The sequence below is a fragment of the Oncorhynchus clarkii genome, chromosome 9 (assembly GCF_045791955.1).
Source record: "Oncorhynchus clarkii lewisi isolate Uvic-CL-2024 chromosome 9, UVic_Ocla_1.0, whole genome shotgun sequence".
NCBI lineage: Eukaryota > Metazoa > Chordata > Actinopteri > Salmoniformes > Salmonidae > Oncorhynchus > Oncorhynchus clarkii.
In genome coordinates this window covers 124063-148219 of record NC_092155.1, presented here as the reverse complement: position 1 = coordinate 148219, position 24157 = coordinate 124063, and the positions used below count along the sequence as shown (strand labels likewise).

The 24157-nt window shown below is 50.2% G+C and overlaps 1 protein-coding gene across 1 annotated transcript; it reads left to right on the top strand.

The window, feature by feature from the left end:
- The first annotated feature begins 471 nt into the window (after positions 1–471).
- LOC139415743 (TSC22 domain family protein 4-like) lies at positions 472–24157 on the top strand. The gene is made up of 5 exons (XM_071163817.1): positions 472–1111; positions 16248–16946; positions 17045–17193; positions 21180–21231; positions 23916–24157. The coding sequence occupies exons 2-5, from the start codon at positions 16248–16250 to the stop codon at positions 24048–24050; spliced, it is 1035 nt and encodes a 344-aa protein (XP_071019918.1). The 5' UTR covers positions 472–1111; the 3' UTR covers positions 24051–24157.

Below are 24157 nucleotides of genomic sequence, written 5' to 3'. Positions count from 1 at the left end.
TTGTTGTTTGTGTTGCACTGCTTTGCTTTATCTTGGCCAGGTCACATTTGTAAATGAGAACTTGTTCTCAACTAACCTACCTGGTTAAAGGTGAAAAAAATTCAATAATAATAATAACACCGGGCTATACGGGATACGTTAGGGATGGCAGGTAGCCTAGTGCGTTGGGTCAGTAACTGAAAGGTTGCTGGATCAAATCCCTGAGAAGACAAGGTCAAAATCTGTCATTCTGCCCCTGAACAAGGCGCCCTGGTAGGCCGTCATTGAAAATAACTGACTTGCCTCGTTAAATTAAGGTTAAATAAAAAAAAATCATTGCTCCTCCGATATCTCTACACCAAGTTCCCCACGTGTACACACGCCTCTTCGATGGCATCAGACCCCATCCCACTTCGAAAAAACAACGAAAAAACGCCATCCGCTGGAGGGAGACAGCAGTACTTTGATCTGGCCAGCAGGGACCGCCAGGGCGCCATAAACACGGAGCGGAACTTCCGGGTTTATGAAAGTTGTCAACAGTTTGCTAAAGATAAATAAACATGTAGATAGTGTGAGAGCAGAACGCTACCCTTCTTTTTCCTGGAGAGAGAGACGGGTGGAGGGAGAGTAAAGACGGACAGACACCGCGGAAAGCAGAAGAAGCTAGTTAAAACTAGAATGTAGTTAGTTACTGTAGTTAGTTAACTCACTTGTCCCAGGCCAGCTAACAGATAACTCCAGCCTGCTCTCCCTTTCCGTGGCTCCTCTACTGATGCCTGTCTCTGTCGGGGCTCCATGGAAGAGCTGCTAGTACAGGGCGGACCGGGACTGCAGCAGACCCTCACCCTTTGCCCCATGCCCTGATCCAAGTACGGTCCCTGCTCATCTCTCCGGTCCAACGGGATATTATAACCGTGGGGTGAGCCTGGAAACGGGAGCTACGGCCGATAGAGCTAGCGGCGATTGGGCGAGGAGTACTTTTCCAACTCTTTCTACCATTTTTATAAAAGTCTGATTTTATAAAGTTGACATTTATTTATCCCAACATCCAACTGGTGAAGGTTATGCAGTGTGTCTGTTCGGCTGTGATGAGATGTCGTCATGTAAGTCATAGAGGCGACCATCAAACAAGGTACGTCGTCTTTCGCCTGAAACAAACTCTACCAAGAAGGAAAAACAATACCAAAGAAAGTTGTGCATCTGAAGAGCTCTGTGAAGGGGGAGGGAGAGAAGGGATTGTATTGAAATGGACGGAACTTGTTGATGGGTCAGGCTGTATAGAGGCTTCGTTGTACGTTATTACCGGTGACGTCACTGAGCGGAATTACATTCAAGCACGTAGCTGAGTGATTGTTGAACCGATAACAGTAATACTTAGGGTTATAGCTGTCCTCTATGAAGACCTTAACAACGGTCCTACTGTAGGTATGATACACAGACTGTAGAGTTAACTGTTCTAGTTATCATACACATACTGGAGAGTTAACTGGTCTAGGTATGTTACACAGACTGTAGAGTTACCAACTGGTCTAGTTTGATACACAGACTGTAGAGTTACCGACTGGTCTCGTTTGATACACAGACTGTAGAGTTACCAACTGGTCTAGTTATGATATAGACTGTAGAGTTACCAACTGGTCTAGTTTGATACACAGACTGTAGAGTTACCAACTGGTCTAGTTATGATATAGACTGTAGAGTTACCAACTGGTCTAGTTATGATATAGACTGTAGAGTTACCAACTGGTCTAGTTATGATATAGACTGTAGAGTTACCAACTGGTCTAGTTATGATATAGACTGTAGCTCGAGCTTCCTGTTCTGGGTGAGTAATGGAGTGAGGTGCGCAAATATCACTCAATATTATCACCCTTTTTTTTGCTTAAAATGCTATAAAATTACCACTGGCCTAATATTAATATTAACACTGGCCTAATATTTAAATGTTAAAATTACCACTGGCCTAATATTAATATTAACACCGGCCTAATATTTAAATGTTAACATTACCACTGGCCTAATATTAATTTTAACACCGGCCTAATATTTAAATGTTAACATTGGCCTAATATTTAAATATTAATATTAACACTGGCTTAATATTTAAATGTTAAAATTACCACTGGCCTAATATTAATATTAACACCGGCCTAATATTTAAATGTTAACATTACCACTGGCCTAATATTAATATTAACACCGGCCTAATATTTAAATGTTAACATTGGCCTAATATTTAAATATTAATATTAACACTGGCCTAATATTTAAATGTTAACATTACCACTGGCCTAATATTTAAATGTTAAAATTACCACTGGCCTAATATTAATATTAACACCGGCCTAATATTTAAATGTTAACATTGCCTAATATTTAAATATTAATATTAACACTGGCCTAATATTTAAATATTAATATTAACACTGGCCTAATATTTAAATGTTAACATTGGCCTAATATTTAAATATGAATATTAACACTGGCCTAATATTTAAATGTTAACATTGGCCTAATATTTAAATATTAATATTAACACTGGCCTAATATTTGTATATCAGAGAAGTAAAAGATCGGACCCATGTTGCTAGTAGCTGTTTCTCAACGTAAACCGGAACAACAACCAGCACCAAACACAGTCAACACCAGGTACAAGGCTGATGTATCTACAATGTTCCAGCAGTAGTGGCTATCATGAAAGTGCTAAATAAGTACATTCAATGAACCTTTTGCAGAACTTGAAATTGATGTGAAAGCCCAGGGAGTACAGGTTACAGACTTGGAAATGTCACCAACTGACATGGGCGATTGGGTTACTGGGCTGGAGAAGACTCAGGAGTCCCTCACCAACTGACATGGGTACTGGAGAAGACTCAGGATTCCCTCACCAACTGACATGGGTACTGGAGAAGACTCAGGAGTCCCTCACCAACTGACATGGGTACTGGAGAAGACTCAGGAATCCCTCACCAACTGCCATGGGTACTGGAGAAGACTCAGGATTCCCTCACCAACTGACATGGGTACTGGAGAAGACTCGGGAATCCCTCACCAACTGACATGGGTACTGGAGAAGACTCGGGAATCCCTCACCAACTGACATGGGTACAGGAGAAGACTCAGGTACTGGAGAAGACTCAGGAGTCCCTCATCAACTGACATGGGTACTGGAGAAGATACCAAACCATCAAGATACCAAACCATCAAAATCACAGGCCTGCCCGAGATAGTGAAACTACCACAGGCTACCTACCACCTTTACTGCTAATCTGTTGATGGAGATCTTGGGGGAGGAGATGCTGTCACAGTCACCTGAGGTTGCTGGTGAGGTTCCATCAATACTCAGTGAAGGATAGTGTCCTCTGCTCAGCAACAGAAAAACACTTGAGTTCCAAGGGTCTGAACTCCGGCTGATCCCTAGCTACTACAGCGAGGTGACCAAGGACCGGCCAGCTACTACAGCGAGGTGACCAAGGACCGGCCAGCTACTAAAGCAAGGTGACCAAGGACCGGCCAGCTACTACAGCAAGGTGACCAAGGACCGGCCAGCTACTACAGCAAGGTGACCAAGGACCGGCCAGCTACTACAGCGAGGTGACCAAGGACCGGCCAGCTACTACAGCGAGGTGACCAAGGACCGGCCAGCTACTACAGCAAGGTGACCAAGGACCGGCCAGCTACTACAGCAAGGTGACCAAGGACCGGCCAGCTACTACAGCAAGGTGACCAAGGACCGGCCAGCTACTACAGCGAGGTGACCAAGGACCGGCCAGCTACTACAGCGATGTGACCAAGGACCGGCCAGCTACTACAGCAAGGTGACCAAGGACCGGCCAGCTAATACAGCAAGGTGACCAAGGACCGGCCAGCTACTACAGCGAGGTGACCAAGGACCGGGATGCTACTACAGCAAGGTGACCAAGGACCGGCCAGCTACTACAGCAAGGTAACCAAGGACCGGCCAGCTACTACAGCAAGGTGACCAAGGACCGGCCAGCTACTACAGCGAGGTGACCAAGGACCGGGCTGCTACTACAGCGAGGTGACCAAGGACCGGGCTGCTACTACAGCGAGGTGACCAAGGACCGGGCTGCTACTACAGCGAGGTGACCAAGGACCGGACAGCTACTACAGCAAGGTGACCAAGGACCGGCCAGCTACTACAGCGAGGTGACCAAGGACCGGGCTGCTACTACAGCGAGGTGACCAAGGACCGGGCTGCTACTACAGCGAGGTGACCAAGGACCAGCCAGCTAGTACAGCAAGGTGACCAAGGACCGGCCAGCTACTACAGCAAGGTGACCAAGGACCGGCCAGCTACTACAGCGAGGTGACCAAGGACCGGGCTGCTACTACAGCGAGGTGACCAAGGACCGGGCTGCTACTACAGCAAGGTGACCAAGGACCAGCCAGCTACTACAGCAAGGTGACCAAGGACCGGCCAGCTACTACAGCAAGGTGACCAGAGACCGGCCAGCTACTACAGCGAGGTGACCAAGGACCGGCCAGCTACTACAGCTACTACAGCGAGGTGACCAAGGACCGGCCAGCTACTACAGCGAGGTGACCAAGGACCGGCCAGCTACTACAGCGAGGTGACCAAGGACCGGCCAGCTACTACAGCAAGGTAACCAAGGACCGGCCAGCTACTACAGCTACTACAGCGAGGTGACCAAGGACCGGGCTGCTACTACAGCAAGGTAACCAAGGACTGGCCAGCTACTACAGCAAGGTGACCAAGGACCGGCCAACTACTACAGCGAGGTGACCAAGGACCGGCCAGCTACTACAGCAAGGTAACCAAGTACTGGGCAGCTACTACAGCAAGGTAACCAAGTACTGGCCAGCTACTACAGCGAGGTGACCAAGGACCGGCCAGCTACTACAGCAAGGTAACCAAGGACCGGCCAGCTACTACAGCAAGGTAACCAAGTACTGGGCAGCTACTACAGCAAGGTAACCAAGTACTGGCCAGCTACTACAGCGAGGTGACCAAGGACCGGGCTGCTACTACAGCAAGGTAACCAAGTACTGGGCAGCTACTACAGCAAGGTAACCAAGGACCGGGCTGCTACTACAGCAAGGTGACCAAGGACCGGCCAGCTACTACAGCTACTACAGCAAGGTGACCAAGGACCGGCCAGCTACTACAGCGAGGTGACCAAGGACCGGGCTGCTACTACAGCTACTACAGCAAGGTGACCAAGGACCGGCCAGCTACTACAGCTACTACAGCAAGGTGACCAAGGACCGGCCAGCTACTACAGCAAGGTGACCAAGGACCGGCCAGCTACTACAGCGAGGTGACCAAGGACCGGCCAGCTACTACAGCTACTACAGCAAGGTGACCAAGGACCGGGCTGCTACTACAGCAAGGTAACCAAGGACTGGCCAGCTACTACAGCAAGGTGACCAAGGACCGGCCAGCTACTACAGCGAGGTGACCAAGGACCGGCCAGCTACTACAGCAAGGTAACCAAGTACTGGGCAGCTACTACAGCAAGGTGACCAAGGACCGGGCTGCTACTACAGCTACTACAGCAAGGTAACCAAGGACCGGGCTGCTACTACAGCTACTTCAGCAAGGTGACCAAGGACCGGCCAGCTACTACAGCAAGGTAACCAAGGACCGGGCTGCTACTACAGCTACTACAGCAAGGTAACCAAGGACCGGGCTGCTACTACAGCTACTACAGCAAGGTGACCAAGGACCGGCCAGCTACTACAGCAAGGTAACCAAGGACCGGGCTGCTACTACAGCTACTACAGCAAGGTAACCAAGGACCGGCCAGCTACTACAGCAAGGTGATCAAGGACCGGGCTGCTACTACAGCAAGGTGACTAAGGACCCGGCTGCTACTACAGCTACTACAGCAAGGTAACCAAGGACCGGGCTGCTACTACAGCTACTACAGCAAGGTAACCAAGGACCGGCCAGCTACTAGAGCAAGGTAACCAAGGACCGGGCTGCTACTACAGCAAGGTGACTAAGGACCGGGCTGCTACTAGTGCTACTACAGCAAGGTAACCAAGGACCGGGCTGCTACTACAGCTACTACAGCAAGGTAACCAAGGACTGGCCAGCTACTACAGCAAGGTAACCAAGGACCGGCCAGCTACTACAGCAAGGTGACCAAGGACCGGGCTGCTACTACAGCAAGGTGACTATGGACCGGCCAGCTACTACAACAAGGTGGCCAAGGACCGGGCTGCTACTACAGTGAGGTGACCAAGGACCGGGCTGCTTCTACACCTGCATTCCTTGCTGTTTGGGGTTTTAGGCTGGGTTTCTGTACAGCACTTTGAGATATCAGCTGATGTACGAAGGGCTATATAAATACATTTGATTACTACAGCAAGGTGACCAAGGACCGGCCAGCTACTACAGCGAGGTGACCAAGGACCGGGATGCTACTACAGCAAGGTAACCAAGGACTGGCCAGCTACTACTGCTACTACAGCAAGGTAACCAAGGACTGGCCAGCTACTACAGCTACTACAGCAAGGTGACTAAGAACCGGCCAGCTACTACAACAAGGTGACCAAGGACCGGGCTGCTACTACAGTGAGGTGATCAAGGACCGGGCTGCTTCTACACCTGCATTGCTTGCTGTTTGGGGTTTTAGGCTGGGTTTCTGTACAGCACTTTGAGATATCAGGTGATGTACGAAGGGCTATATAAATACATTTGATTACTACAGCAAGGTGACCAAGGACCGGGATGCTACTACAACAAGGTAACCAAGGACTGGCCAGCTACTACAGCAAGGTAACCAAGGACTGGCCAGCTACTACTGCTACTACAGCAAGGTAACCAAGGACCGGCCTTCTACTACAGCAAGGTAACCAAGGACCGGCCAGCTACTACAGCTACTACAGCAAGGTAACCAAGGACCAGCTAACTACTACAGCAAGGTAACCAAGGACCGGCCAGCTACTACAGCAAGGTGACCAAGGACCGGCCAGCTACTACAGCAAGGTGACCAAGGACCGGCCAGCTACTACAGCAAGGTAACCAAGGACCGGCCTTCTACTACAGCAAGGTAACCAAGGACCCGGCCAGCTACTACAGCAAGGTGACCAAGGACCAGGCTGCTACTACAGCTACTACAGCAAGGAGACCAAGCACCGGCCAGCTACTACAGCTACTACAGCAAGGTGACCAAGGACTGGCCAGCTACTACAGCAAGGTAACCAAGGACCGGCCAGCTACTACAGCTACTACAGCAAGGTAACCATGGACTGGCCAGCTACTACAGCTACTACAGCAAGGTAACCAAGGACTGGCCAGTTACTACAGCTACTACGGCAAGGTAACCAAGGACCAGCCAGCTACTACAGCAAGGTAACCAAGGACCGGCCAGCTACTACAGCAAGGTGACCAAGGACCGGCCTGCTACTACAACGAGGTGACCAAGGACCGGCCAGCTACTACAGCTACTACAGCGAGGTGACCAAGGACCGGCCAGCTACTACAGCTACTACAGCGAGGTGACCAAGGACCGGCCAGCTACTACAGCTACTACAGCAAGGTGACCAAGGACCGGACAGCTACTACAGCGACTACAGCAAGGTGACCAAGGACCGGACAGCTACTGCAGCAAGGTAACCAAGGACCAGCCAGCTACTACAGCGAGGTGACCAAGGACCGGCCAGCTACTACAGCTACTACAGCAAGGTGACCAAGGACCGGCCAGCTACAACAGCAAGGTGACCAAGGACCGGCCAGCTACTACAGCTACTACAGCAAGGTGACCAAGGACCGGGCTGCTACTACAGCTACTACAGCAAGGTAACCAAGGACCGGCCAGCTACTACAGCAAGGTAGCCAAGGACCGACCAGCTACTACAGCAAGGTGACCAAGGACCGGCCAGCTACTACAGCTACTACAGCAAGGTAACCAAGGACCGGCCAGCTACTACAGCAAGGTGACCAAGGACCGGCCAGCTACTACAGCAAGGTGACCAAAGACCGGCCAGCTACTACAGCAAGGTGACCAAGGACCGGCCAGCTACTACAGCAAGGTGACCAAGGACCGGCCAGCTACTACAGCAAGGTGACCAAAGACCGGCCAGCTACTACAGCTACTGCAGCAAGGTAACCAAGGACCGGCCAGCTACTACAGCTACTGCAGCAAGGTAACCAAGGACCGGCCAGCTACTACAGCAAGGTGACCAAGGACCGGCCAGCTACTACAGCAAGGTGACCAAGGACCGGCCAGCTACTGCAGCAAGGTAACCAAGGACCGGCCAGCTACTACAGCTAGGTGACCAAGGACCGGCCAGCTACTACAGCTAGGTGACCAAGGACCGGCCAGCTACTACAGCGAGGTGACCAAGGACCGGCCAGCTACTACAGCTACTACAGCAAGGTGACCAAGGACCGGCCAGCTTCTACAGCAAGGTGACCAAGGACTGGCCAGCTACTACAGCAAGGTGACCAAGGACCAGCCAGCTACTACAGCGAGGTGACCAAGGACCGGCCAGCTACTACAGCTACTACAGCAAGGTGACCAAGGACCGGCCAGCTACTACAGCAAGGTGACCAAGGACTGGCCACCTACTACAGCAAGGTGACCAAGGACCGGGCTGCTACTACAGCAAGGTGACCAAGGACCGGCCAGCTACTACAGCTACTACAGAGAGGTGACCAAGGACCGGCCAGCTACTACAGCTACTACAGCGAGGTGACCAAGGACCGGGCTGCTACTACAGCTACTACAGCGAGGTGACCAAGGACCGGCAAGCTACTACAGCAAGGTGACCAAGGACCGGCCAGCTACTACCGTGAGGTGACCAAGGACCGGCCAGCTACTACAGCGAGGTGACCAAGGACCGGCCAGCTACTACAGCGAGGTGACCATGGACCGGCCAGCTACTACAGCGAGGTGACCAAGGACCGGCCAGCTACTACAGCGAGGTGACCAAGGACCGGCCAGCTACTACAGCTACTGCAGCAAGGTAACCAAGGACCGGCCAGCTACTACAGCAAGGTGACCAAGGACCGGCCAGCTACTACAGCAAGGTGACCAAGGACCGGCCAGCTACTGCAGCAAAGTAACCATGGACCGGCCAGCTACTACAGCAAGGTGCCAAATGACCGGCCAGCTACTACAGCGAGGTGACCAAGGACCGGCCAGCTACTACAGCTACTACAGCAAGGTGACCAAGGACCGGCCAGCTACTACAGCAAGGTGACCAAGGACCGGCCAGCTACTACAGCAAGGTGACCAAGGACCGGCCAGCTACTACAGCGAGGTGACCGAGGACCGGCCAGCTACTACAGCAAGGTGACAAAGGACCGGCCAGCTACTACAGCGAGGTGACCAAGGACCGGCCAGCTACTACAGCTACTACAGCAAGGTGACTAAGGACCGGCCAGCTACTACAGCAAGGTGACCAAGGACCGGCCAGCTACTACAGCAAGGTGACCAAGGACCGGCCAGCTACTACAGCGAGGTGACCAAGGACCGGCCAGCTACTACAGCAAGGTGACCAAGGACTGGCCAGCTACTACAGCAAGGTGACCAAGGACCGGGCTGCTACTACAGCAAGGTAACCAAGGACTGGCCAGCTACTACAGCTACTACAGCAAGGTGACCAAGGACCGGCCAGCTACTACAGCTACTACAGCAAGGTGACCAAGGACCGGCCAGCTACTACAGCAAGGTGACCAAGGACCGTCCAGCTACTACCGCGAGGTGACCAAGGACCGGCCAGCTACTACAGCGAGGTGACCAAGGACCGGCCAGCTACTACAGCGAGGTGACCAAGACAAGGCCAGCTACTACAGCGAGGTGACCAAGGACCGGCCAGCTACTACAGCGAGGTGACCAAGGACCGGCCAGCTACTACAGCGAGGTGACCAAGGACCGGCCAGCTACTACAGCGAGGTGACCAAGGACCGGCCAGCTACTACAGCGAGGTGACCAAGGACCGGCCAGCTACTACAGCGAGGTGACCAAGGACCGGCCAGCTACTACAGCGAGGTGACCAAGGACCGGCCAGCTACTACAGCGAGGTGACCAAGGACCGGCCAGCTACTACAGCGAGGTGACCAAGGACCGGCCAGCTACTACAGCGAGGTGACCAAGGACCGGCCAGCTACTACAGCGAGGTGACCAAGGACCGGCCAGCTACTACAGCGAGGTGACCAAGGACCGGCCAGCTACTACAGCGAGGTGACCAAGGACCGGCCAGCTACTACAGCGAGGTGACCAAGGACCGGCCAGCTACTACAGCGAGGTGACCAAGGACCGGCCAGCTACTACAGCGTGGTGACCAAGGACCGGGCTGCTACTACAGCGAGGTGACCAAGGACCGGCCAGCTACTACAGCGTGGTGACCAAGGACCGGCCAGCTACTACAGCGAGGTGACCAAGGACCGGCCAGCTACTACAGCGAGGTGACCAAGGACCGGCCAGCTACTACAGCGAGGTGACCAAGGACCGGCCAGCTACTACAGCGTGGTGACCAAGGACCGGCCAGCTACTACAGCGAGGTGACCAAGGACCGGGCTGCATTCTATGAGCTGTACAACAAGGGGGTGAGATTCGCGCTGCGTTTTCCCGTAACGCTGAAAGTCTTCCTTAACGGAGTAGAGTTCACATTCAACTTCTCTCCAAGATGGCGTAGCAGTAGGACGTATTGTCGTGTTGTGTCCCTTGTATATATCGTTTGTTTTCGTTTTTTTTTCTTCACATATCTTTAAAACTTTTTGCTGAACCTCAACTTCTTCTAAATACTCTCCTGCAACCCGCCTCACCCAACGTAGCTATTTTTCCTAAAGTATTTATATTTACTTCGGACCTTGGAACCCCTCAACTGAAGCTAGCCAACGAACTACCGGCTTCAGCAAAACATTGCTAGCGGTCTTCAGCTAACCGGTCATCAGCTAACCTTCAGCTCGGAAAGCTCTCGCCAGTTCGAACAACGCGACTCTAACCAGAGCATAACGGACCTATTTATTATTTTATTTTATTTTTCATCCCCGGATTCCCATCGCAAACGGAACATTTTGAGCTCCTGGGCTACAATATCCAGACCCACGACCGGTCCATCGATGTCACTGCATGAAGAGGAATAAACAGATACCCCCATCGCGACGTCCCCAAAGGCTAACTCTCTAGCCCTTGCTATCTCCTTGCTTGCAAATTCGGCCTGCTAACTGCTAGCTTGTTTAGCCCGGTCCGCTAACTGCTACCGTGTTTAGCACCGTCTACTAACTGTTAGCTTGTTAGCACAGGCCTGCTAACCGTCTGAATCGCCGCGTCCCAAACACTCACTGAACCCATATTTACTTTCTATCCCTTTTCGATTTTTAATTTGTTTATACCTTCCGGTAACCTGCCTCACCCAATGTGATACGGAACCGCTATTATCTTTACATTTTTAGAACACACTCAAGAACCTCCAGAAGCTAACCAGCTAACTGGCTACAAGCTATTTGGTCATTGTTAGTTTTCTAACCTGGATAACACTCGCCAGTCCAGCTTCCCTGCCCCATCCACCGCTGCCCCTTGGACACTGATCACTTGGCTACATAGCTGATGCATGCTGGACTGTCCATTAATCACGGTAATCCATTCTGCTTGTTTATGTTTTATCTGTCGGCCCCAGCCGCACTTAGGCTCTGTGTGTAGTTAATCCGACCCTCTCTGCCTAATCAATCGCCATTCTACCTGCTGTTGTTGTGCTAGCTGATTAGCTGTTGTCTCACCTACTGTTTTAGCTAGCTCTCCCAATTCAACACCTGTGATTACTGTATGCCTCGCTGTATGTCTTTCTCAAATGTCAATATGCCTTGTATACTGTTGTGCAGGTTAGTTATCATTGTTTTAGTTTACAATGGAGCCCCTAGTTCCACTCTTTATACCCCTGTTACCTCCTTTGTCCCACCCCCCACACATGCGGTGACCTCACCCATTACAACCAGCATGTCCAGAGATACAACCTCTCTCATCATCACCCAGTGCCTGGGCTTACCTCCGCTGTACCCGCACCCCACCATACCCCTGTTTGCGCATTATGCCCTGAATATATTCTACCATGCCCAGAAACCTGCTCCTCTTATTCTCTGTCCCCAACGCCCTAGGCGACCAGTTTTGATAGCCTTCAGCCGCACCCTCATACTACTCCTTCTCTGTTCCGCGGGTGATGTGGAGGTAAACCCAGGCCCTGCATGTCCCCAGGCACCCTCATTTGTTGACTTCTGTGATCGAAAAAGCCTTGGTTTCATGCATGTCAACATCAGAAGCCTCCTCCCTAAGTTTGTCTTACTCACTGCTCTAGCACACTCTGCTAACCCTGATGTCCTTGCCGTGTCTGAATCCTGGCTCAGGAAGGCCACCAAAAATTCTGAGATTTCCATACCCAACTATAACATCTTCCGTCAAGATAGAACTGCCAAAGGAGGAGGAGTTGCAGTCTACTGCAGAGATAGCCTGCAAAGTAATGTCATACTTTCCAGGTCCATACCCAAACAGTTCGAACTACTAATTTTGAAAATTACTCTCTCCAGAAATAAGTCTCTCACTGTTGCCGCCTGCTACCGACCCCCCTCAGCTCCCAGCTGTGCCCTGGACACCATTTGTGAATTGATCGCCCCCCATCTAGCTTCAGAGTTTGTTCTGTTAGGTGACCTAAACTGGGATATGCTTAACACCCCGGCAGTCCTACAATCTAAGCTAGATGCCCTCAATCTCACTCAAATCATCAAGGAACCCACCAGGTACAACCCTAACTCTGTAAACAAGGGCACCCTCATTGACGTCATCCTGACCAACTGGCCCTCCAAATACACCTCCGCTGTCTTCAACCAGGATCTCAGCGATCACTGCCTCATTGCCTGTATCCGCTATGGAGCCGCAGTCAAACGACCACCCCTCATCACTGTCAAACGCTCCCTAAAACACTTCTGTGAGCAGGCCTTTCTAATCGACCTGGCCCGGGTATCCTGGAAGGACATTGACCTCATCCCGTCAGTTGAGGATGCCTGGTCTTTCTTTAAAAGTAACTTCCTCACCATTTTAGATAAGCATGCTCCGTTCAAAAAATGCAGAACTAAGAACAGATATAGCCCCTGGTTCACTCCAGACCTGACTGCCCTCGACCAGCACAAAAACATCCTGTGGCGGACTGCACTAACATCGAACAGTCCCCGCGATATGCAACTGTTCAGGGAAGTCAGGAACCAATACACACAGTCAGTCAGGAAAGCTAAAGCCAACTTCTTCAGGCAGAAGTTTGCATCCTGTAGCTCCAACTCCAAAAAGTTCTGGGACACTGTGAAGTCCATGGAGAACAAGAGCACCTCCTCCCAGCTGCCCACTGCACTGAGGCTAGGTAACACGGTCACCACCGATAAATCCATGATTATCGAAAACTTCAACAAGCATTTCTCAACGGCTGGCCATGCCTTCCGCCTGGCTACTCCAACCTCGTCCAACAGCTCCCCCCCCCCCCCGCAGCTACTCGCCCAAGCCTCTCCAGGTTCTCCTTTACCCAAATCCAGATAGCAGATGTTCTGAAAGAGCTGCAAAACCTGGACCCGTACAAATCAGCTGGGCTTGACAATCTGGACCCTCTATTCCTGAAACTATCCGCCGCCATTGTCGCAACCCCTATTACCAGCCTGTTCAACCTCTCTTTCATATCGTCTGAGATCCCCAAGGATTGGAAAGCTGCCGCAGTCATCCCCCTCTTCAAAGGGGGCGACACCCTGGACCCAAACTGTTACAGACCAATATCCATCCTGCCCTGCCTATCTAAGGTCTTCGAAAGCCAAGTCAACAAACAGATCACTGACCATCTTGAATCCCACCGTACCTTCTCCGCTGTGCAATCTGGTTTCCGAGCCGGTCATGGGTGTACCTCAGCCACGCTCAAGGTACTAAACGATATCATAACCGCCATCGATAAAAGACAGTACTGTGCAGCCGTCTTCATAGACCTTGCCAAGGCTTTCGACTCTGTCAATCACCGTATTCTTATCGGCAGACTCAGTAGCCTCGGTTTTTCGGATGACTGCCTTGCCTGGTTCACCAATTACTTTGCAGACAGAGTTCAGTGTGTCAAATCGGAGGGCATGCTGTCCGGTCCTCTGGCAGTCTCTATGGGGGTGCCACAGGGTTCAATTCTCGGGCCGACTCTTTTCTCTGTATATATCAATGATGTTTCTCATGCTGCGGGCGATTCCCTGATCCACCTCTACGCAGACGACACCATTCTATATACTTCCGGCCCGTCCTTGGACACTGTGCTATCTAACCTCCAAACGAGCTTCAATGCCATACAGCACTCCTTCCGTGGCCTCCAACTGCTCTTAAACGCTAGTAAAACCAAATGCATGCTTTTCAACCGTTCGCTGCCTGCACCCGCACGCCTGACCAGCATCACCACCCTGGATGGTTCCGACCTTGAATATGTGGACATCTATAAGTACCTAGGTGTCTGGCTAGACTCTAAACTCTCCTTCCAGACCCATATCAAACATCTCCAATCGAAAATCAAATCAAGAGTCGGCTTTCTATTCCGCAACAAAGCCTCCTTCACTCACGCCGCCAAACTTACCCTAGTAAAACTGACTATCCTACCGATCCTCGACTTCGGCGATGTCATCTACAAAATTGCTTCCAACACTCTACTCAGCAAACTGGATGCAGTTTATCACAGTGCCATCCGTTTTGTCACTAAAGCACCTTATACCACCCACCACTGCGACTTGTATGCTCTAGTCGGCTGGCCCTCGCTACATATTCGTCGCCAGACCCACTGGCTCCAGGTCATCTACAAGTCCATGCTAGGTAAAGCTCCGCCTTATCTCAGTTCACTGGTTACGATGGCAACACCCATCCGTAGCACGCGCTCCAGCAGGTGTATCTCACTGATCATCCCTAAAGCCAACACCTCATTTGGCCGCCTTTCGTTCCAGTTCTCTGCTGCCTGTGATTGGAACGAATTGCAAAAATCGCTGAAGTTGGAGACTTTTATCTCCCTCACCAACTTCAAACATCTGCTATCTGAGCAGCTAACCGATCGCTGCAGCTGTACATAGTCTATTGGTAAATAGCCCACCCATTTTCACCTACCTCATCCCCATACTGTTTTTATTTATTTATTTTTCTGCTCTTTTGCACACCAATATCTCTATCTCTACCTTTACATAACCATCTGATCATTTATCACTCCAGTGTTAATCTGCATAATTGTAATTATTTGCCTACCTTCTCATGCCTTTTGCACACAATGTATATATAGACTCCCCCTTTTTTTTTCTACTGTGTTATTGACTTGTTAATTGTTTACTCCATGTGTAACTCTGTGTTGTCTGTTCACACTGCTATGCCTTATCTTGGCCAGGTCGCAGTTGCAAATGAGAACTTGTTCTCAACTAGCCTACCTGGTTAAATAAAGGTGAAATAAAAAAAATAAAAATAAATAAAAAAAATAAACTCATCAAAAGATTAGAAAAGATTTATCCTTCCCTCAACTTAGCACAAGAAGGTAGAACAAGGTAGAGGAGTGAGTCTATAACTGACAGTGAAATAGCCATATGAATGTAACCAAGTATGACTTTACTAGGGAACATCTGGGAGGATTTCAGAGAAACTCATCTTCTTTTCTTTTATTTTTACTAACGCTCATAAATCATGGTTATTGGGCCTGTTTTTTTGTTAAACACCTATCCAGGTATCAGATTGTTATATCATATGATGTGCTTAGTTGACACCAATCCAGCTGTTGTGAGATCTGGTGTTTGTCTCTGGTGTTTGTCATGAAGCAGAAATACCACCTGTTTCTTCTAAGTCATAATTATTTAGTAATGTTGGTAAACTGGTTTATATCTGTCAGTGCTGCATAACCTGAACACACACACACACACACACACACACACACACACACAGCTAGCCCAGTGTTGTGCAATAGCTGCTCCCTGCCACTCCCTCTGTGGTTGACTGCTGTACCCTACCACTGTCAGTTAACAGTAACCCTCTGTGTTTGACTGCTGTACCCTACCACTGTCAGTTAACAGTAACCCTCTGTGGTTGACTGCTGTACCCTACCACTGTCAGTTAACAGTAACCCTCTGTGGTTGACTGCTGTACCCTACCACTGTCAGTTAACAGTAACCCTCTGTGGTTGACTGCTGTACCCTACCACTGTCAGTTAACAGTAACCTTAACCCCCCACTTATCAAAACACACACACACACTAGCCCTGCTGGCACATCCAGCTCTCACTGTGTGTCTCTGTCTCTGTGTGTTTAGATGAGTGGAGGGAAGAAGAGGAGTGGCTTCCAGATTACCAGTGTGACGTCAGACTACACTCAGAGCTCCGGGGAAGCCCCACCCCCTGCCCAGGCCTCTAGCCAATCAAATCCCTCCCCTCCGTCCTCCAGCCAATCCACTGCTTCCTCCCAGCCTGGCCCCTTCCACCAGCAGGGAAGCACCTCCCAGCCGACGACTCCCCTCTCGCTGAGGAAATGCAACTCCCAAGATGCCACGGGACAGGGATCCAGGTTCCGTGTCGTCCGATTGGGCCAGGGCCACGGAGAACCCTATCACCGGGGGCGATGGACCTGCACTGACTTCCTGGAACGAGAGGAAGGGTTGGGGCTTAGACGGGTGATCGACAGCATGAGACACGCCCACTCTCTGGAGTCGCTTGAGGGGATTGGTCTAGAGAGGGGAGGGGCTGCAGGCGGGCTGCTGGGGAACGTGCGTGCGCTCAGGACGGGACACCTTGTGCACTCTCAGGGTACCTCCCACTTGCTGGCCCAGCCAATAGGGTCAGATGGGGAGAGGTTTGGAGGGCTGAAGCCCCTCCTCCTCCACAGCGGCCCGTCCTCCCCCACACACCTGGACAGACTCCACTTACGATTGGTCAACTCCACGCCCCCTCCACCCAGCCCCCGCCCACGGAACATCCCCCCTCCTCTACGCCTGGATGTGGACGCTACCGGGAGGGTGAGAACACACACACACACACACACACACACACACAGAGGTGTTTTAAAGCCGTTCACTGTTTCTTCTTCTCTCTCTCTCTCTCTCCCCCTGTCTAGTCCCTGTTGAGAGTGTCTAATTCCCAGCCCAGCTCCCCCCTACAGGATAGAGATGGTGTGTTCCCACCCAGTTTGACACCCATCCAGACTCCTTCGGGCTGGTCCATGTTCGGCTCCGGGGGGGGCTTCCATCTGCCGGGGGATGACAGGTATGGTGGTATGTGTGGGTTAGATCCCCCTCTGGGACAGTGAGTGTATTTGACCTCAGTCATGTTTCTGTTGGGTGGGAGAGCTGTGTTTCTTTATTCTAAAGAGAGAGATAATCAGCATACTCCTAGCGAGTGGGCAGCTGAGAATGTTGTCATTGGCTGAGGCACTGAGTGGGTGGGGTTTGGAAGTGAGGTTGTGCCTGTGTGAGCCAATGAGAGTGCAGTACAGTGTGGTGTGTGGGAGAGGCAGAATGGTCCCTCGTGAGAATCTAAATCCACAGACAAAGCCTGCTCTCATCTGTGTTCAACTAGCTGGCTGGGGCTGGGTTAGAGTTGGGTCTCTGGCTCTGTGGGCTTAGGGTAGCTGGCTGGGTTAGAGTTGGGTCTCTGGCTCTGTGGGGTTAGGGTAACTGGCTGGGTTAGAGTTGGGTCTCTGGCTCTGTGGGGTTAGGGTAGCTGGCTGGGTTAGAGTTGGGTCTCTGGCTCTGTGGGGTTAGGGGTTAGGGTAGCTGGCTGGGTGGGTTAGAGTTGGGTCTCTGGCTCTGTGGGGTTAGGGTAGCTAACTGGGTTAGAGTTGTGTCTCTGGCTCTGTGGGGTTAGGGTAGCTGGCTGGGGCTGGTTTAGAGTTGGGTCTCTGGCTCTGTGGTGTCAGGGTAGCTGGCTGGGTTAGAGTTGGGTCTCTGGCTCTGTGGGGTTAGGGTAGCTGGCTGGGTTAGAGTTGGGTCTCTGGCTCTGTGAGGTTAGGGTAGCTAACAGGGTTAGAGTTGCGTCTCTGGCTCTGTGGGGTTAGGGTAGCTGGCTGGGGCTGGTTTAGAGTTGGGTCTCTGGCTCTGTGGTGTTAGGGTAGCTGGCTGGGTTAGAGTTGGGTCTCTGGCTCTGTGGGGTTCGGGTAGCTGGCTGGGGCTGGGTTAGAGTTGGGTCTCTGACTCTGTGGGGTTAGGGTAGCTGGCTGGGTTAGAGTTGGGTCTCTGGCGCTAGGGGGTTAGGGTAGCTGGCTGGGGCTGGGTTAGAGTTGGGTCTCTGGCTCTATGGGGTTAGGGTAGCTGGTTGGGTTAGAGTTGGGTCTCTGGCTCTATAGGGTTAGGGGTTAGGGTAGCTGGCTGGGGCTGGGTTAGAGTTGGGTCTCTGGCTCTATGGGGTTAGGGTAGCTGGCTGGGGCTGGGTTAGAGTTGGGTCTCTGGCTCTATGGGGTTAGGGTAGCTGGCTGGGGCTGGGTTAGAGTTGGGTCTCTGGCTCTATGGGTTTAGGGTAGCTGGCTGGGGCTGGGTTAGAGTTGGGTCTCTGGCTCTATGGGGTTAGGGTAGCTGGCTGGGGCTGGGTTAGAGTTGGGTCTTTGGCTCTATGGGGTTAGGGTAGCTGGCTGGGGCTGGTTTAGAGTTGCGTCTCTGGCTCTATGGGGTTAGGGTAGCTGGCTGGGTTAGAGTTGGGTCTCTGGCTCTGTGGGGTTAGGGTAGCTGGCTGGGGCTGGGTTAGAGTTGGGTCTCTGGCTCTATGGGGTTAGGGTAGCTGGCTGGGGCTGGTTTAGAGTTGGGACTCTGGCTCTGTGGGGTTAGGGTAGCTGGCTGGGGCTGGGTTAGAGTTGGGTCTCTGGCTCTATGGGGTTAGGGTAGCTGGCTGGGGCTGGGTTAGAGTTGGGTCTCTGGCTCTATGGGGTTAGGGTAGCTGGCTGGGGCTGGGTTAGAGTTGGGTCTCTGGCTCTATGGGTTTAGGTTAGCTGGCTGGGGCTGGGTTAGAGTTGGGTCTCTGGCTCTGTGGGGTTAGGGTAGCTGGCTGGGGCTGGGTTAGAGTTGGGTCTCTGGCTCTATGGGGTTAGGGTTTTGGCTGGGGCTGGGTTAGAGTTGGGTCTCTGGCTCTATGGGGTTAGGGGAGCTGGCTGGGGCTGGTTTAGAGTTGGGTCTTTGGCTCTATGGGGTTAGGGTAGCTGGCTGGGGCTGGGTTAGAGTTGGGTCTCTGGCTCTATGGGTTTAGGGTAGCTGGCTGGGTTAGAGTTGGGTCTCTGGCTCTGTGGGGTTAGGGTAGCTGGCTGGGGCTGGGTTAGAGTTGGGTCTCTGGCTCTATGGGGTTAGGGTAGCTGGCTGGGGCTGGTTTAGAGTTGGGTCTCTGGCTCTGTGAGCTCACACTTCAGGAGACTCCGCCATGCTCCGACAGGAGACTCCGCCATGCGGAAAGTAAAGTGATGATTTGCCAATGAGACATGTGGATAGAATCAGGAAGTAATCTGCATAATCTAAATCCACAGACAAAGCCTGCTCTCATCTGGGATCAACTGGATGGCTGGGGCTGGGTTAGAGTTGGGTCTCTGGTTCTGTGGGGTTAGGGGTTAGGGTAGCTGGCTGGGTTAGAGGTGGGTCTCATCTGGCTCTGTGGGGTTAGGGTAGCTGGCTGGGTTAGAGGTGGGTCTCTGGCTCTGTGGGGTTAGGGTAGCTGGCTGGGTTAGAAGTGGGTCTCTGGGTCTGTGGGGTTAGGGTAGCTGGCTGGATTAGAGTTGGGTCTCTGGCTCTGTGGGCTTAGGGTAGCTGGCTGGCTGGGTTAGAGTTGGGTCTCTGGCTCTGTGGGGTTAGGGTGGCTGGCTGGGTTAGAGTTGGGTCTCTGGCTCTGTGGGGTTAGGGTAGCTGGCAGGGTTAGAGTTGTGTCTCTGGCTCTGTGGGGTTAGGGCAGCTGGCTAGGTTAGAGTTGGGTCTCTGGCTCTGTGGGGTTAGGGTAGCTGGCTGGGTTAGAGTTGGGTCTCTGGCTCTGTGGGGTTACTGGTTAGGGTAGCTGGCTGGGTTAGAGTTGGGTCTCTGGCTCTATGGGGTTAGTGTAGCTGGCTGGGTTAGAGTTGGGCCTCTGGCTCTGTGGGGTTAGCGGTTAGGGTAGCTGGCTGGGTTAGAGTTGGGTCTTTGGCTCTGTGGGGTTAGGGTAGCTGGCTGGGTTAGAGGTGGGTATCTGGCTCTGTGGGGTTAGGGTAGCTGGCTGGGTTAGAGTTGGGTCTCTGGCTCTGTGGGGTTAGGGTAGCTGGCTGGATTAGAGTTGGGTCTCTGGCTCTGTGGGGTTAGGGTAGCTGGCTGGCTGGGTTAGAGTTGGGTCTCTGGCTCTGTGGGGTTAGGGTGGCTGGCTGGGTTAGAGTTGGGTCTCTGGCTCTGTGGGGTTAGGGTAGCTGGCTGTGTTAGAGTTGGGTCTCTGGCTCTGTGGGGTTAGCGTAGCTGGCTGGGTTAGAGGTGGGTCTCTGGCTCTGTGGGGTTATGGTAGCTGGCTGGGTTAGAGTTGGGTCTCTGGCTCTATGGGGTTAGGGTAGCTGGCTGGCTGGATTAGAGTTGGGTCTCTGGCTCTGTGGGGTTAGGGTAGCTGGCTGTGTTAGAGTTGGGTCTCTGGGTCTGTGGGGTTAGGGTAGCTGGCTGGGTTAGAGTTGGGTCTCTGGCTCTGTGGGGTTAGGGTAGCTGGCTGGCTGGGTTAGAGTTGGGTCTCTGACTCTGTGGGGTTAGGGTAGCTGGCTGGCTGGGTTAGAGTTGGGTCTCTGGCTCTGTGGGGTTAGGGGTTAGGGTAGCTGGCTGGCTGGGTTAGAGTTGGGTCTCTGGCTCTATGGGGTTAGTGTAGCTGGCTGGGTTAGAGTTGGGCCTCTGGCTCTGTGGGGTTAGCGGTTAGGGTAGCTGGCTGGGTTAGAGTTGGGTCTTTGGCTCTGTGGGGTTAGGGTGGCTGGCTGGGTTAGAGTTCGGTCTCTGGCTCTGTGGGGTTAGGGTAGCTGGCTGGGTTAGAAGTGGGTCTCTGGCTCTGTGCCTCTGTGCTGTGTGATCTAACAAAGACTGTGAAGGCACCCTGGTCTATGTACTATGTAGGGAACAGGGTGCCATTTTAGATTGGTGTGTGTGTGTTTTTGCTGCAGTGGAATATGTTAGATTGTTTGAGGTGTTTGATTTAGGAATAGCATTAATGTGAACCATGTGCCACCACATGACACTGAACCTAGACACACGTCAACATATTCTGACTGGTTTATTTTGTCTTTGCAGTGGGTCGAGCAGCAGCATGATCGCAATAGACAACAAGATAGAGCAAGCAATGGTAGGTCTCTGTTGTGCAATAACCTTATTGTGATATCTAGGTCTGTTGTGTAATAACCTTATTGTGATGTCATGTATTGTGATATCTAGGTCTGTTGTGTAATAACCTTATTGTGATGCCATGTATTGTGATATCTAGGTCTGTTGTGTAATAACCTTATTGTGATGCCATGTATTGTGATATCTAGGTCTGTTGTGTAATAACCTTATTGTGATGCCATGTATTGTGATATCTAGGTCTGTTGTGTAATAACCTTATTGTGATGTCATGTAGTATTGTGATATCTAGTCTGTTGTGTAATAACCTTATTGTGATATCTAGGTCTGTTGTGTAATAACCTTATTGTGATGTCTGTATTGTGATATCTAGGTCTGTTGTGTAATAACCTTATTGTGATGTCTGTATTGTGATATCTAGGTCTGTTGTGTAGTAACCTTATTGTGATATCTAGGTCTGTTGTGTAATAACCTTATTGTGATGTCTGTATAGTGATATCTAGGTCTGTTGTGTAATAACCTTATTGTGATGTCTGTATTGTGATATCTAGGTCTGTTGTGTAATAACCTTATTGTGATGTCTGTATTGTGATATCTAGGTCTCTGTTGTGTAATAACCTTATTGTGATATCTAGGTCTGTTGTGTAATAACCTTATTGTGATATCTAGGTCTGTTGTGTAATAACCTTATTGTGATATCTAGGTCTCTGTTGTGTAATAACCTTATTGTGATATCTAGGTCTCTTGTGTAATAACCTTATTGTGATATCCACGTCTAGATGAAGGGGAGGAGACAGGTTAAAGAAGGATTTTGAGACATGGATGGTATGTGTGCCGTTCAGAGGGTGAATGAGCAAGACAAAATATGTAAGTGCCTTTGAACGGGGTAGGATAGAAGGTGCCAGGTGCACCGGTTTGTGTCAAGAACTACAATGCTTCTGGGTTTTTCACGCTCAACAGTTTCCTGTGTGTATCTAGAATGGTCCACCACCCAAAGAACATCCAGACAACTTGACACAACAGTGGGAGTCAACATGGGGAACGATTTCGACACCTTGTAGATTTCGGTTCAGGCTGGAACCTCCCCAACGCAAACTGCCCGGGAGGTACCATGCTCACCCCCTCCAATGGTTTTGGAACGATCAACCTTATCAACCTATCAACCAATCACAGTACATGATACAAGAAGCAACACTTAGCTAGCATGAAGAAGCTAATTTACAGTGGCGCTCACTTCGAACAAGCTAAAGGTACTGATCAACAGACGATTACTGTTCCAAGGATGGCGATATTTACCTCCGTATTGGTGAGCCTCGCAAGTAAGGGAAGAGATCCGATCTCGATTCAGCAATCAACGTTCTGAAAACTACCTCAAGGGATATGAAGGCTGTAGCTGCCGCTAACCCTTCCACTTACGTCAGGTACCACCGCGGTTTTACCGCCTATTCCTCTGTGATACCCCCCCACTCGTAACTTCAAAACCCAGGTCTTCGTCCTGATTGGTCCACGCGGCAAGTCCAGACATAGGCAACCTCCCCCAATGACGTCTTCTGCAAAACCCACAGGAACTGGTGGGACGGCTATACTGGTCAGAAAACAGTCATCATCACTTTTATGGCTAGTTGAAATATGATGAGATGCTACGTATCTGTGATCGATACCCACTCAAGGTTCCTGTCAAGGGGCGCTTCGTTGAGTTCACCACCACCCAGATTATAAACCACACAGTTTACAGTGTGTTCTATATCTCTAGTTAAATATTGATACAGTATATTGTTATATAGTGATAGTTATATATTGACAAGGTATATTGTTATATAGTGATAGTTATATATTGACACAGTATATTGTTATATAGTGATAGTTATATATTGACACAGTATATTGTTATATAGTGATAGTTATATATTGACAAGGTATATTGTTATATAGTGATAGTTATATATTGACAAGGTATATTGTTATATAGTGATAGTTATATATTGACAAGGTATATTGTTATATAGTGATAGTTATATATTGACAAGGTATATTGTTATATAGTGATAGTTATATATTGACACAGTATATTGTTATATAGTGATAGTTATATATTGACAAGGTATATTGTTATATAGTGATAGTTATATATTGACAAGGTATATTGTTATATAGTGATAGTTATATATTGACAAGGTATATTGTTATATAGTGATAGTTATATATTGACACAGTATATTGTTATATAGTGATAGTTATATATTGACAAGGTATATTGTTATATAGTGATAGTTATATATTGACAAGGTATATTGTTATATAGTGATAGTTATATATTGACAAGGTATATTGTTATATAGTGATAGTTATATATTGACAAGGTATATTGTTATATAGTGATAGTTATATATTGACAAGGTATATTGTTATATAGTGATAGTTATATATTGACACAGTATATTGTTATATAGTGATAGTTATATATTGACAAGGTATATTGGGATACCACTACTACCATACCCCGTTCAAAGGCACTTAAATCCTTCCTCTTGCTCATACACAATCCATGTCTCAAGGCTTAAAAATCCTTCTTTAACCTGTCTCCTCCCCTTTACTTACACTGAAGTGGATTTCACAAGTGACATCAAGAAGGATCATAGGATTCACCTGGTCAGTCTGTCATGGTGTTCTTAATATTTGTCCACTCAGGACCTTGTAAAGACCCACCTGATGCTGGCGGTCAGAGAGGAAGTGGAGTTGCTATGGGAACAGATTAAAGAACTATCAGAAAGGAACGCCCAGCTGGAGAGGGAGAACTATATCCTGAGAACTCTGAGAGACTGACAACAGCAACAGCCATGTTACGCTCCTGCAGTGGTCCTTCCAGAATACATACAGCATTACTGATTATCTCTAACTGCAGAAAACAAGAATAAATAACTTACTAAAAA

What these genes read in the sequence shown, in the direction of transcription:
- LOC139415743 (XM_071163817.1), top strand. Translation starts at nt 16,248, where the DNA reads ATGAGTGGAGGGAAGAAGAGGAGTGGCTTCCAGATTACCAGTGTGACG. An exon ending in ATGTGGACGCTACCGGGAGG is followed by an intron (nt 16,947 to 17,044) that starts GTGAGAACACAC and finishes CCCCCTGTCTAG; the next exon opens with TCCCTGTTGAGAGTGTCTAA. An exon ending in CATCTGCCGGGGGATGACAG is followed by an intron (nt 17,194 to 21,179) that starts GTATGGTGGTAT and finishes TTGTCTTTGCAG; the next exon opens with TGGGTCGAGCAGCAGCATGA.